General features: G+C 50.7%; 3 protein-coding genes across 10 annotated transcripts in view; 2 read left to right on the top strand and 1 right to left on the bottom strand.

Annotated features, from left to right (window-relative positions):
* TREX1 (three prime repair exonuclease 1) overlaps nt 1-14447 on the top strand; it is a 97459-nt gene that overhangs the window by 57812 nt on the left and 25200 nt on the right. The window lies entirely within an intron of this gene.
* CCDC51 (coiled-coil domain containing 51) lies at nt 1522-9879 on the bottom strand. Of its 7 annotated transcripts, none has more exons than XM_015131003.3 (4): nt 9825-9879; nt 4181-4500; nt 3056-3220; nt 1522-2515 (listed from the first exon to the last, which is right to left on the bottom strand). In XM_015131003.3, exons 2-4 carry the CDS (start codon nt 4490-4492, stop codon nt 1757-1759), a joined length of 1236 nt encoding a protein of 411 aa, XP_014986489.2. In that variant the 5' UTR covers nt 4493-4500; nt 9825-9879; the 3' UTR covers nt 1522-1756. The 7 variants fall into 7 exon arrangements, with proteins under 7 accessions (XP_014986489.2, XP_028699917.1, XP_014986490.1 ...); XM_028844084.2 differs by having other exon boundaries at nt 4181-4374; nt 9716-9878; XM_015131004.3 differs by having other exon boundaries at nt 4181-4379; nt 9716-9878.
* TMA7 (translation machinery associated 7 homolog) lies at nt 9984-13856 on the top strand. Of its 2 annotated transcripts, none has more exons than XM_077990778.1 (4): nt 9984-10042; nt 10142-10197; nt 10280-10367; nt 13570-13856. In XM_077990778.1, exons 1-4 carry the CDS (start codon nt 10027-10029, stop codon nt 13596-13598), a joined length of 189 nt encoding a protein of 62 aa, XP_077846904.1. In that variant the 5' UTR covers nt 9984-10026; the 3' UTR covers nt 13599-13856.

Raw genomic sequence — 14447 nt, forward strand, 5'->3', positions numbered from 1 at the left:
CACACTGGCTACTGCCCTAGAGCTACAGACACCCTCTTCCCACCTCCCGCCAGCTATCAAGGGTCTCCCGTCAGGTCACCCCTTTTCCTCCACTCCCACTTCCAGCATCTGAGTCCAGGTGCTTAGCACCTTTTCTGCAGCAGCATAGCAATCCCTCCCTGGATCCCTCACCCTTAGCCTCTCACCTCAGACTGCCAACCTGGTACCCCGGGCCTCTGACTTCATGCTGCGCAACTCCCCCACACTCATCACCACCCCAGCCAGGACAGTCTGCCCCAGTCCCTCACCCACTTTGGCTTTCCTGCCTATGTAGCTTGCAGGAGCCCCCTTCACATGCACAGAATCCCTCCCTCCCCAAATCCATTCATCCAAGCACACACCCTTCAGGACCTATCTCACCTCAGAGGAAACTGGGTCTTCCAAACCCCACAACCCCCTTCATCTGTACACAGATACGATACCTACTGCCCTATGAGGAATGTGAACACTCTAAGCGAGGGTCTTTCCATCCCATGCCATTCTGGGGAGCCATTACTCGCCAAGGATAGAGTGACTGAGGGACCAGGTGCTGAGAACCTGAGGTGGGGGGCATTTGGGCCATACTCACTGCCCAAGACTGAACACAGGCTCCAAGAAGAAAGTATGCCTTATGGGAAACACTCCTGGCTCCACAGGCTCTGACAGCTCTGCACAGACACCAGTGAACAAGCCCCCACCTGCAGCCCCTGCATACAGCTACCCTGCGCTCTCAAAGGGGAGTGGGTTCTCTGGAACGTGCCTGACTTCCAATACTCCAACACCAGGACTGAATACTAGCCCAAAGCTCCTGTTTACTCAGGGCACACAAGGCCACCCATGGCCATTTAGTCCAGGAGGTCATGGGTCACTGTTCCCCTCTGAAAAGATATCATACACATGCCCCCACTGCACCTCCCACCCGTGGGAGACCCCCTCTTCCCTATCACTGCCTCTCCATGCACACTCCTGGTGTCCTGAGCTCTGCCTATGCCTGTGGAAGATTTCCCCGGGCTGTGTGGAGGTGCACCCAGCCCCAGTGGCACACCAGTGCTGCCCAAAGCACTCTCTATACCAGGGATCCAGATTGGCCATCAATTCCTATACTTATGTCCCCAGCAACATTTATCAACCATTCTCCCAGTCTTTCTTCCCTGCTTTCCTCTGATCACTCCTCCAGTACTAGAACCAGGAAGTTCTCCCCCACATGGTAGAGAAAGTGATCCAGGAGATGGGAAGTAACCGTGGTCACCAATGAGTAGGCAGCTGGCTAGGTTCCACTCGCTGGAACTCCCAGGCCATCTGACATCGGACAGTCAGGTAAGTGGAGGGCAGGCCAGGAAATTCAAAATGAAAATCTAGGCCTCAGGAGTGCATCCGTAACAGTTCAGAAAAGAGGACAGACAGGAGATGAGAGAGGAACTAAAGGGGGTGACTACCCCAACTCCAGGCCCAACCTTCAAGTCTTGGATCTTGATTCTCAATGAAAAAAACTCAGTCTGATTGTTTTAAATAATAAAACTCAGGATATTTTAATTGGACATTAGCACAAAGTTTTGATAATTAATGTAAATGAACCTTGTCTGCAAAGTGAAGTGTGCCTGCTGGTGAGTGACACAGATGCTGCTCCTTCAGATTGAGGTTATACACACCCCCAAAGGCTCACTTCATTGCTACAAGTCTCTAACTAAATCCACATTTACAGATATTGCCTCAGACCCTCTGGAGGAGGGGCCAGGGGTTAGCTGGCTCTGAATAGCATGTAGAGCACAGGTAGTGTGGCCACAAATGTCACACAGGTGACCAGGGTGCTGTAGATGGTGTTCCTGTTGACTTGGGCTTCTAGTCTCTGCTCCGTGTCCGACAGTGCCAAGATCATACTCCCCTGCTCTAGCAAGGAGCTGGGCATAGCCCCGTCTGCTGGTTCCGCCAGGCCTGGGTGTGCTGCAGCCTTTACAAGCTGAACCACCCCAGCCATTTGGCTACAAGTCTTTTCTAGGCCATCAAGCTGCTCTCGTAAGCCTTCTAGACATGAATGGACTTGCCTGGAATGACTGAGCTGCTCTTTCAAGGCAGCTGAAAGGACGTCTACATCTCTGTCTCTGGTAGGGGGAGTACCTGCCTGTGACCCAGAGCCCTGCCCCGGCCCAACTGCATGTACCAGGCCTCTCAAGTCCACCATGAGATTGTGGAGGTCCCTCTGCTGGAGGGAGTAGCTAGACGCCTGTTCTCGAATGGCCTCCTGGAGACTCACAGGCCCCTTCTGTGCCTCCAGGAGTAAGGCCTTCAGCTCCTGTAGCCGGACACGGTTCACATAGGTGGAGCCAGCCACACCAATCAGGGCCCCCAGGACTGAGCCAATGAGGGACCAGTTCTTGGTCCTCTCCGCCCTTGTGCGCTCCTTCTCATGACTTTCCCGCACAGCTGCAGAGAAGAGAGAGAATTTCTCGCGCTCAGAGTCTTCTGCACGCAGATAGGCTGTGCGAAGTCTCTTCTCCTCCTGCAGAAGCAAAGCCATGTTACTGGGTTACATGGGGACAAGGTGGCCCTGCAGCTATAGCCACCAACAGATGGCTCACTACCTTGTGCCTGGCAGAGTACATGTTCCATAGACCCCTGCTGAATGAATAAAGGTAGCACGAACCCGGCTGGGTCAGAGGGGCAAAGGAATTGGGAGTGAGCAAAGTGAGTTACATGATCGTCCCACCTGAGCAGTCCTGGGTTTGACCAGAGGTGTACTTATGTCTACACGAAGGGAAGTGTCCAGCACTTCCTGGGCCAGCCCCTCCATGGTTCTCCTTCCTCAGCATTCTGGGTCCCAGGCTACACTGCTCTGAACAGTTGGCCCCTGTACTCCAGAAGAAAGTAGATGGACAGGCTCTGGAAGCTTGGGGTTCTGTCCCTCCGTAGGAGCTTCTGGTTCACCTCTGTACCAGGCCTCTGATTAAGGACCAGTCAGGGTTCCCACCTGGCCCCTCCATGATCTGCCAGGCGAGGGTCACTGTCCAGGTGTGAAAGGATTGCCTCCTGAGGTGCCTACCTGCAGCATCCTGTGCTCGAGAGTAGCCAGTTCCAAGTACTGACTGTCCTCCCTGGAGACACGGTCCAAGCGGTCCCTCACCTCCTTCAGCTTGGCCTGGTGAACTTCCAAGTCCTCCCGAGCCTCTCGGACAAGCCCTCGGGCCACCATGAACACTTTCTCAGCCTGCAAAGAGAAAACCGGAGGCCATCTGCACCTTCTCTCCACACCCACACAGGCTCAGCTGCATTCCCAGCGAGGCTGTGGCTAAGAAGAGGTCACTGGGGTGTGAGCTGCAAAGGGTGGAAACGGAATTCCTTAGACACTAATCCTGGCTCACCCAGTGGTGTTCAAAGTGCAGCCTTGGGCCACACCCATCAGAATCACGAGATTCAGCCATTCAAGCAGAAATAACATGCCCCTGAAAAAACTTGAAAACAGCTAACAATGCACACAATTTGTGTCCATCAAACCTGTGTTGGTAGGCTTGTGTTGGTAGGCTGTTTCCCGTGTGTTGCCTTATATATGCCTCATAACAATGCCATGAAAGGCACTGCTGCAGCCTACAGTTTATAGACCTGGAAACACCAGCTCAGCCAAGCTCAAAATCTCCAAGGAAAGAAATGGCACTGTTTGTCTCAAAGCCCCCGCTGAACCCCAGGTTCTTCCCACCTTGCTACACTACTCCATGCCTAAGCAGGAGTGGGAACAAAGATGACAGAATGCTTTTCTGCCACCACAAAGGACTTGACAACCACAACTCGCTCTTTCCACTCACAGTGTGACATTTCCTACTGCCCTCTACCTTCGCAAAAGATGTTGTAATTACACACGGTAACAGTACTGCAGCAAGCCCCAGGTAACTTTCACCATCAATCCCCAAACAGTCCACAAAGGAAGTATTTGCTGGCCTCACAGACTGGATGTTAGTGGCCAGGGACTTATTAGTACACAGTAACTGTTTTTAGAGAAAGTAGGTGGCACAGTTACATGGAGACCTTCACCCCAGAAGCATCAAGCCCAGGTTTCCACATGAGAAATGAGGCCAAACACAAGTCTGGATGTGGCTACCCAGCACCACGTGACTGGTTTGGCACATTTCCCAAGTCAGAGGGCAGGGCCAGCCACCCCAGCTCCCCTCCTCACCTCTGTCACCTTTCCCTGGGCCTCTCGAACCTCATTGAGTCCAACAAACTCTTCATATCTATCCCACCAAGTCTTGGCTGTGGAGGTCGCTCGTTGCTGAATGCTGTGCCCCAGGGCTCTTCCCAGTGCTGGGAGGCGGTGATGCAGCCCGAGGGCCACTTCCTCAGGTCTTTTCTCTCTGGGTTGGCTTGGGCCTGGGCTGCAGAGAGTCCTGGTCATAAAGAGGTCCCTTCCAAGGAGGCCCCTCCGGACCAGTATGCGGGGCACACCCACGATGTGCTGCATGGCAAACCCAGGGCTGCGCCCCGCCATCAGGAGATCTGTGAGGGGGACGCCAGACAGGTCAGCTCACAGCTGAGAAAGGCTGGACATAAGTCCGTTCTGAGGCCTAGGGACAGTTCTGAACAGACTAATCCTCACTAAAATCATCTAAACTGAGCACCACCCTGTTGGGCCCAGAGACTGCGGCCCCTGTGGCAAGAGGATGGTCAGGCTCTCCCCTGGGTGCTCTTGGGCAATGGAACGCAGTTGGGGAAGAGCCTCTAGGATACCATTCCTTCCAGTGCCTGCCACCATGCCACACAAAGCGGGCCCTTCCCTGCTACCCACTTCCCTACATCCCCCAGGTCTCTCTGCTGTGACTTGAATGAGAATCCTGATGTCCAGGTTTCTGATATCAAAGACAGTTTTGAAACCAGAGTTGTATACATGCTGACAAAGCCCCACAAAGATGCATAAATACTCCCTGCAATGTTGTAGAACTCAGGGGAATTCAGGAAGACTAAGATCCAGGATCATTTCTGTTAAACAGCCTCAAAACCAACTCCCCAGACTCTCTAAGGACTGCCTCAGCACAAGGGAAGCAGAGTTTCAATTCTGTGCAAGGGCCTAAGGACACAGGCCATTTGTGACCCAAGACAGAAAACTCTTAGCTCTCCTCTAAGACAATTCCAAGGGCAAAACAAAACAAAACTGTTTTTGCCACAGAGGACTTTTCTTAGGTTCATGCCATCCGTCTTCGCCCCCAGACTTTCCAGGCCACCAACTCTCAGTCTCACACTTCTTGACTTCCATAAACTTTATCTTTCCTCTCCAACCTGCCATTGCTCAACGGGTTAGGTTTCTCTCATCTTTCCCTCTTCCATCTTGCTTTGATATTTGGGCCTGCTTCTCATTACCTGAACAGCAGGGAGTCTCCTGTTATCCAGAATCAGGCCTCACCTGAGCCCAAGAGTGCCAGTGACTCTGAGGACCACAAAGAGGTGGCCAGGTGACCCGTTTTCTCAGAAAAAGCTGAGCCAACAGCACCCTCCTCTGGCCAAACCACACCTCAAAGTCCCTAAGCGCTGATCCTGGCTGTGAGAGCGACACCTGGTGGCCAACAGACCAGGCCAGAGAGAGAAAAGCAAAGAGAGCTGCAGACAGGAAGAAACTGAAGGTGCTCCAGATACAGAATAGAAAGGGGCTTCCTGATGGAAGGTGATGTGAGACAGAGGCCCCCCACAGCACCCTAGCCTCCTCTCCATCATGCTGTGCTAAGAGCTGTCTTTGGAGAAGCTCAGGGGCTTTGAAAACACAGCTGGTAGGGTAGAAACATGTCTTCTGGGCAAAGTGGGCCTGAGCTGAGAGCCACAGAAGGGAACATCACTGTGACAGTGGTCCCAAGCTCGTGCCACATCCAAACCGCTGGGCCCCCTTCATAAGGCTGGGTTCCATAGCCATGAGGGTGCATACCATCCAGGCCCCAGCAGCCAGTCAGACTCCCAGGCCTCAAGGCCAGCACCCACGACGCACAGGCTGGGACTCTATAACACCCCTGCAGGTGTATCCTTCATCAAACAAAGCATGCAGTGTCCACCATGGCTGGCACCACTTTTCAACACCCTCTCTTCCCAACATCACTGCCCCTCTTGGCTTCCTCCAACCTTCTCAGCCTCCTTTCCCAGCACCGCCTCTACTAGCTGCCCACTTTTAGACCCCAGGAAGGTCACCCATTCCTGGCAGAGATGACAACTACTCTACTGTCTCTTGTGCAATCTTCGCTTTCTTCCCTCCCCTCCCCCACCCCCACGTTCTGCATATGGCAGCCCAAGGCTCCGTAACACAAAAATCAGATTACATTCCTCTGATCAAAATCCCCTAAAAGCTCCCATTTCACCTGGCGGTGGCCAAGAAGCCCTGAGACCTCTCAGCCCTCATCCTCTTCCTTCTACTGCCATACTCTGCTCCAGCCACTGTGCTGCTCTGTGCTCTGCCACCTCCTCCAGCTGGATGACTCTTCCTTCACAAGTCCACTCAGCTCACCCTGACATCTTCATCTTTGCCCAAATATCACCTCTCAGTAAGGCTTCCTTGACCACTCCCTCCCCAGCTAGCTTCTCTGCTTTATTTTTCTCCTGATGGACACATTTCCTTATGTGTTGCCTATTCTCTCACTAGAACCTAAGCTGGGTGACAACAGAGACTTCATAAGGGAATGTGGCAATAATCCCCAAGTTGTTTCTCCACTCCAGTCCCTCCCCTCAGGCTCTCCACCACCCCACCAGCCCCCAACCCCAGGCCCCATTTCTCAGCCCCCAGGATGTCACCACTTAGATGTTTCACAGGCCCCCCAACCACCAAGGGGAAGAATGTTCCTGGCAAAGAGAAAAGGTGGAAAGTGCTTGAGGTTGCTCAAAACCTGAAAGGCAGTCAGTGCAACTGGAAAGCAAAAGCAGAGATGAATGGATGGAGAAGCTGGACAGGTGAAGCAGGGCCCTGAGGGTCAAGTTCAGAATCCTGCCCCTTCAGATCCATTCTCCCATCTATGTAGATGGCTGTCTCCTACCAACTGCCCCTTCCTCAAGCCTCTATCATGTTCCTCATCTTCACTTCCAGCCTGATAGTCTGCTTGCTTCATTTTCCACCAAGAAAATAATAAAAAGTTGGAAGAGAACTTCCACAAACTCCCAATCACCAGTAACTGCCCCATTTCCACCTCCTCTCTTGATCCTCGGGATAAAAAAACCCATGCTTCTAGGGAAGACCAACCTGTGCCCCAGGGCCCAAATCCTCTCTCTTCCTGAGACACTGCTCAGTAATTGATCTGACACCCCCACCAGCAACTGCCCCATTTCTCTGGTTCCCTTTATAACCAAACTCCTTGACAGACTGCCTGAATTCACTGTTTCTGTTCCTCTTCTCTGATTCCATCCAGCTCCCTCTGATCTGGCCTTCACCCCCTCCTCCTTCACATGCCGTTTCACTTGGTTTCCAGTGCCCACTCATCTGCCTAACCTCTGGAATATGCAGCACCCCAGCGCTCAGCACTCAGACTCCTCTCTTATCCAGTCCTGTGGTTTTAAAAATCATCTATGAAAATGGTCTAAAAAATTTATTTTAGTGAAGGCCATACAACTCTGTGAATATAATAAAACCACTGAATTGCACACATTGCATGAATTGTATGGTATGCAAGTTATACATCAATAAAGTTGTTTTAAAAAAAAAAAAATTATACTCTTGACTTCTCCAGCCTATACCTCTCTCCACAGGGTTCTTGGCTCATTTATCAAACTTCCCAACCTGTATCTCTGCCTGAAAATCTTTTTTTTTTTTTTTTTTTTGAGACGGAGTCTTGCTCTGTCGCCCAGGCTGGAGTGCAGTGGCGCAATCTCGGCTCACTGCAACCTCCACCTCCCGGGTTCAAGCAATTCTCCTGCCTCAGCCTCCTGAGTAGCTGGGATTACAGGCACCCCACCATGCCCAGCTAATTTTTATATTTTTAGTAGAGACGGGGTTTCACCATGTTGGTCAGGCTGGTCTCGAATCCCTGACCTCGTGATCCACCCACCTCAGCCTCCCAAAGTGCTGGGATTACAGGCAGGAGTCACCACGCCCGGCCCGTCTGCCTGAAAATCTAATGGAGATCTCATCTTCCCCTCCCAAACCTGTTTTTCCCATAGCCTTCTCCAACATGGATGACAGCAATACCAGGTTCAAGTATTCAGACCAACAACCTCGCATCACCCCTGATTCCTCATTTCTCTCCCACCTCACATCCATCTATCAGCAAATGCCACTGGCTTTCCAAATCCAGGATCCCTCCTCTTCTCACCTCTGCCACTGCTACCAAATGGTCCCAATGACCTACATCACATCTCTAGCCTGGACTATCCCAAGAGCCTCCTGACAGACGTCACCCTGCTTCTATTCCAGTCACTGCAATTTATTGTCAGCAGAGTCAATGTTCCTTTCCAAACACAGGTGGGACCATGTCTCTCTGCTCAACCCCTACAACGGTTCCCCACTTCTCTCAAGGTAAAAGCCTGTCTTTTCCATGGCCTACAGGGAACCTACCCACTGGCTCTCATTCCTCTGACCTCATCTCCCACTAGTCTCCCTTTCCTCACTCCACTCCAAGCACATGGATCTTCTTGAAGTTGCTGGAGCGCACCAGGTTGTCCCCAGCTCAGGGCCTTCATGACAGCTGCTATCAGTGCTGCTTGCTCCCTCACCTTCTTCAAGTCCTGCTCAACTAGTAGCCCCTTGGGAGGTCTACACACACCCTATCAGATATGGCGATCCCACTCCCACCCTAGCACTCCTGACCCACTGTCTACACTTTATTTTTTCCATGCACCTATCACATGACCTACAATATGTATCTCATTTATTTGCTTTGGTTATAGTCTGTCTCACTCACTAGAATTTCAGCTTGGTACCTACATATAGTACATACCCAGCAAAAAATGTATTCATCTGCCTAATCTTTGGACACTGTAGCATCCCAGCACTCAGCACCGTTACTTAAAAAATTAAGAGCTTTGGCCAGGCGCGGTGGCTCACGCCTGTAATCCTAACACTTTGGGAGGCTTAGGCAGGAGGATCATGAGGTCAGGAGTTCGAGACCAGCCTGGCCAATATGGCAAAACCCCGTCTCTACCACAAATTTTCCAGGCATGGTGGCGGGCATCTGTAATCCCAGCTACTGGGGAGGCGAAACCCCGTCTCTACTAAAAATACAAAAATTTTCCGGGCATGGTGGTAGGCACCTGTAATCCCAGCTACTGGGGAGGCTGAGACAGGAGAATCGCTTGAACCCAGGAAGCAGAGGTTGAAGTGATCGTGCCATTGCACTCCAGCCTGGGCGACAAGAGCAAGGCTCCATCTCGGGGGGGGAAAAAAAGCTTTATTGATATATAACTTGCATACCATATAATTCACGCAATAACTTGCATACCATATAATTCACGCAATGTGTACAATTCAGTGGTTTTAGCATATTCACAGAGTTGTATGGCCATGACCAAAATAAATTTTTTAGACCATTTTCATAGATGAATAAACAGAATTCGCAAACTGCTGCACCCCTGACTATATTATAAAACAAACTCCTTACAGGGGTTTTCAAAGCTATAGGACCATGTGATATAACTCCCTCCCACTTCTGCCATCTCCCAGCCTACTCTACCTCCACCCAAGCTGTGCTTTCCTCGGTTCCAAGAACGCGCCGAGCTTCAAGGCCTTTGCACATGCACATGCCCTGCTGTGTACCTGAAGTGCTCTTCCCGCGCACGGCCACAGGCCTGGGGGGCCTTCCGATTAAGTACCCCTCTTACGGTTCCGGATTCTACCCTGGCAGGACGACCCTAGTTCCTCGTACCTGGCGCGGCCGGACCTAGCGTCTGCCACTCAGTTGACCTCTGACCTGTTAGTCCCCGCCCCTGGAGCGCCGCATCCGGTAGCGAGAGTTCAACTTCCTGACTAGGAGCCAATCAGGGGGGCCGCCCCGCTGTCTACGACAGAGGGTGGGGGAAGACGCGCCGTTTCCGGTGGCAGGGTCTGGGGAAGGGGCGCAAGGCGCGATGTCCGGCCGCGAAGGTAAGTGTTGCGGGACGGTGAGGACTGTGAGGACTGCGGGGACGGCGGGGCGGGGACCGGGCGGCAGGGGCAGGCCGAACGTGTTCGTGTCGCCCACAGGGGGCAAGAAGAAGCCACTGAAACAGCCTAAGAAGCAGGCCAAGGAGATGGACGAGGTGAGGGCGGGCGCGGAGACACGGGCGGGTGCGGAGGGCCTGGGAAACAGGCCTGAGTTGAACCCCCTTTGCCTCTCCCCAGGAAGATAAGGCTTTCAAGCAGAAACAAAAAGAGGAGCAGAAGAAACTCGAGGAGCTAAAAGCGAAGGCCGCGGGGAAGGGGCCCTTGGGTAAGTGGGGGCTGAATGTAGCTCAAGCTGGCCAAACGCTATGAGCGTCTGTTGGGATGAGGGCGCGGACATGCCTTTTTCCTGCCTACTGAACTGCGAGGTCTCGTTTTCCGACGTCCGCTGTAGCGGATGGTCCTTAGCCAGTCTCGGATTTGCAGCAGCAGTAAGGGCCGGGAGCTGGAAACGAAGTCTCCTGCCTCCCAGGCAGTCTGGACTTCCATTCCTTAGGGAATGCAGAAACGGAAACATTGAAATGTATTTACCTCAGACGCAGATTCATACAGTTAAGTTTCTCAGTGTCTTCCGCAATCTCTTGCCCCAAATTCGTATTTTACTGCCTTCTTAGTGTTTGAACGTTACTTGACTTCGAAGTTTTTCTGTGTGTTTTTTGTTTTGTTTTGTTTTTTTGAGACAGGCTCACTCTGTCTCCCAGGTTGGAATGCAGCGGCGCGATCGCGGCTCACTGCAGCCTCCGCCTTCCTGGTTCAAGCGATTCTCCTACCTCATCCTCCCAAGTAGCTGGGCGTACAGGCGGCTGCCACCACGTCTGGCTAATTTTTCTCTTTTTTTTTTTTTTTTGAGACGGAGTTCGGCTAATTTTTGTACTTTTAGTAGAGAGAGGGTTTCACCATCTTGGCCAGGCGGGTCTTGAACTCCTGACCTCGTGATCCACCCGCCTCGGCCTCCCAAATGCTGGGATTGCAGGCGTGAACCACCGCGCCTAATTTTTTTCGTATTTATTGTAGAGACGGAGTTTCACCATGTTGGCCAAGCTGGTCTCAACTCCTGACCTCAGGTGATCCACCCGCCTGGGCCTCCCAAAGTGCTCGGATTACAAACCTGAGCCAAAGCGCCCGGCCACCCTTTTTTTTTTTGGTACTCATATTATCTCTATGCTTTTGCTTTCTGAGTCTTTTTACTTCTGGGTGTGCCTAGACTAAAAGATAAAGTCCAGGCTCTTCAGTGTGCTGTTGCTCCATATGCTTTTCTAACTGAATCCTCCACCTTTTTACATCTTTTATGTAGGAGGAATTCATTACATTTCAAAAGATTTTTCAGGCCCAGCAGTTCTAGTACTTTATGTGCATCTTAAGCGTTATTTTACATTCATCCAACTAGTGATTATTTTCTCCACAGTTGTTTATGCCCTATTTGAGCACTGTGAGCCACACTAGGCATGATGGAGACAAGGATGGTGGGAGTGTCATCCGGGGCTTCTCAAGACCTCTCTCCCAGTGGGTTTGATCCATTATTCTTTACCTACCCAGCACTGAGATTCTAGTTCTTGAGATTCCTTTTCAGAATGGTGTAAGGGGCCAGGCACAGTGGCTGACGACCATAATCCTAGTGCTTTGGGAGGCCTAAGCAGGAGGATTGTTTAAGGCTAGGAGTTCACAGCATCAAATGGAGACCCTGTCTACAGAAAAATTTTAAAATTAGCTGAGCGTGGTGGTGGTGGCTCATTTCCTGTAATCCCAGCTATTTAAAAGGCTGAGGCAGCCTCATTTAAGCACAGGAGTTAAAGGTAAGAGGATTATTTGAGCACAGGAGTTCAGGCTGCAGTGAGCTGGGATCACGCCACTGTATTCCAGCCTGGGAGACAGAGTGAGATCCTATCTCAAAAAAAAAAAAAAAAAAAAAAGGTATCTTGCACCCTCTTTTAATCTGTGATTGTGTATAGGGAAAAGATCAGTCCTTAGTGTAACTCTATGCTAGTTGTTTGTCATTGAGCATCATCTAATATTTTTTTTTTAAGGTTTGTCAGGCCCCTTTGGATCTTCTTTCCTGTATTAGGCATATATAACCCTACACTGTTTCTTTTTTTTTTTTTTTTTTTTTTAAGATGGAGTCTCACTCTGTCGCCCAGGCTGGAGTGCAGTGGCGCGATCTCAGCTCACTGCAACCTCCGCCTCCTGGGTTCAAGTGATTCTCCTGCCTCAGCCTCCTGAGTAGCTGGGATTACAGGTGCACACCGCCATTCCTGGCTAATTTTTGTATTTTTAGTAGAGACAGGGTTTCACCATGTTGGCTAGGATGGTCCCAATCTCCTGACGTTGTGATCTGCCCACCTCAGCCTCCTAATGTGCTGGGATTACAGGCGTGAGCCACCGCGCCTGGCCCAATCCTACACTGTTTCTTAAATCGCCTACTGGGTTCCACATATATGATGATTTGTAAATTAGTAGAGTATACCAGGTGCCAGGATCATAATATGGAAGGCAGTGTAACGTGGCAGTTAAGAATGTGGACTTTGAAGTCAGACAACTCAGGTTGGAATCCTGGCTTGTCACATACCTTGAACAACACCTAACAATAATACTTCTTTTTTGGCTGGGCACAGTGGCTCACGCCTGTAATCCCAGCACTTTGGGAGCTGAGGTGGGTGGACCACTTGAGGTCAGGAGTTCGAGACCTGCCTGGCCAACATGGTGAAACCCCATCTCTACTAAAAATACCAAAATTAGCCGGATGTGGTGGCGTGTGCCTGTAGTCCCAGCTACTCGGGAGGCTGATGCATAAACAATCGCTTGAACCCGGGAGGCGGAGGCTGCAGTGAGCCAAAATTGCACCACTGTAGTCCAGCCTAGGTGACAAAACAAGACTCTGTCCCCAAAAAAAGGCTGGGCTCGGTGGCTCACACTTGTAATCCCTGCATTCTGGGAGGTCGAGGCAGGCGGATCACCTGAGGTCAGGAGTTCGAGACCAGCCTGACCAATATGGTGAAGCCCCATCTACTAAAAATACAAAAATTAGCTGGGGCTTGTAGTCCCAGCTGCTCGGGAGGCTGAGACGGGAAAATTGCTTGAACCCAGGAGGCGGGGGTTGCAGTGAGCCGAGATCGTGCCACTGCACTCCAGCCTGGGCGACACAGCAAGACTCTGTCTCAAAAAAAAAAAGAACTTCTTTTTCTGTAAAATGGGTTGATAGGGCATGAGGATTAAATAAGCCAATCTGTGAAGTATACAGGAGTGTAGATCTAGACCAGTGCGCAGCCAGCCACTGCTTGTAAACTCCATCTTATCCTCATTTTACCTTTACCTAGAACAGACAATATCAGTGAAGCTGCTATCCATGCTTGTGTTAAAACGAATGCCCAGTACAAAAGCCAGGCTTTACTAAGGTCCACAGCAGGTCCATGGGGCTTCTACCGTAAGAACTATATTTTTCCCTAATTGTGACTATTTTTCTTTTGCAGCCACAGGTGGAATTAAGAAATCTGGCAAAAAGTAAGCTGTTCCTTGTGCCTGAGGAGATGGTGACCCTTTATTTCATCCTTATTTAAACGTCTATATTCCCTGCCATAACATCTTTTGCCACCTAAAGCTGGAATTAAGTGTTGTCTTGGAGCTGTTGTACATTTAAGAATAAACTTTTGTAAAAAAAAAAAAAAAAAAAAAAACTTACAGTGGTTCATCATCTCTTTAGTTGTTTTCACTAAGTCATTCCTACCATAACTGTGAATTTAAAGTAAAACCAGCTCAGAACCTTGCCAGAGTCTGCTCTTTGGTCTTTGTTCTACCCTAAACTTTGTATCACCTGAAATTAAACCAACTCGTTTGTTTGAAAGGATGTCCTTCTCGTGTGGTTGTATGCCTGACAATACCTTACATGAGGTTAGTGGAAGAATTTGCACGTTTTTTTCTTGGCGGGGGAGGGGGTGGAGTGCAGTGGCATGATCTCTGCTCAATGCAACCTCCACCTCCCGGGTTCAAGGTGTTCTCCTGCTTCGGCCTCCCAAGTAGCTGTGGTTACAGGCACCTGCCACCATGCCTGGCTGATTTTTTGTATTAGTAGAGGGGGGTTTCACCATGTTGGCCAGGCTGGTCTCAGACTCCTGACCTCAAGTGATCTGCCTGCTTCAGCCTCCCAAAGTGCTGGGATTACAGGCATGAGCCACTGTGCCTGACCAGCATTTGTGCTTTTAAAACCCATCTTTATGTTGTGACATCCAGATTGCCGAATGTTTTGGTGAGACTTGTTCATCTGTTCATGTAAGGCGTGTGCTATATGCAGGCACTGGGGTACGTACCAGGGAACAGTTCCTGTTGTCAAGGAACTTCTCTACTGTGGAAGAGGCAG

Source organism: Macaca mulatta, chromosome 2 (genome assembly GCF_049350105.2).
Source record: "Macaca mulatta isolate MMU2019108-1 chromosome 2, T2T-MMU8v2.0, whole genome shotgun sequence".
In the NCBI taxonomy this organism is placed as follows: Eukaryota; Metazoa; Chordata; class Mammalia; order Primates; family Cercopithecidae; genus Macaca; species Macaca mulatta.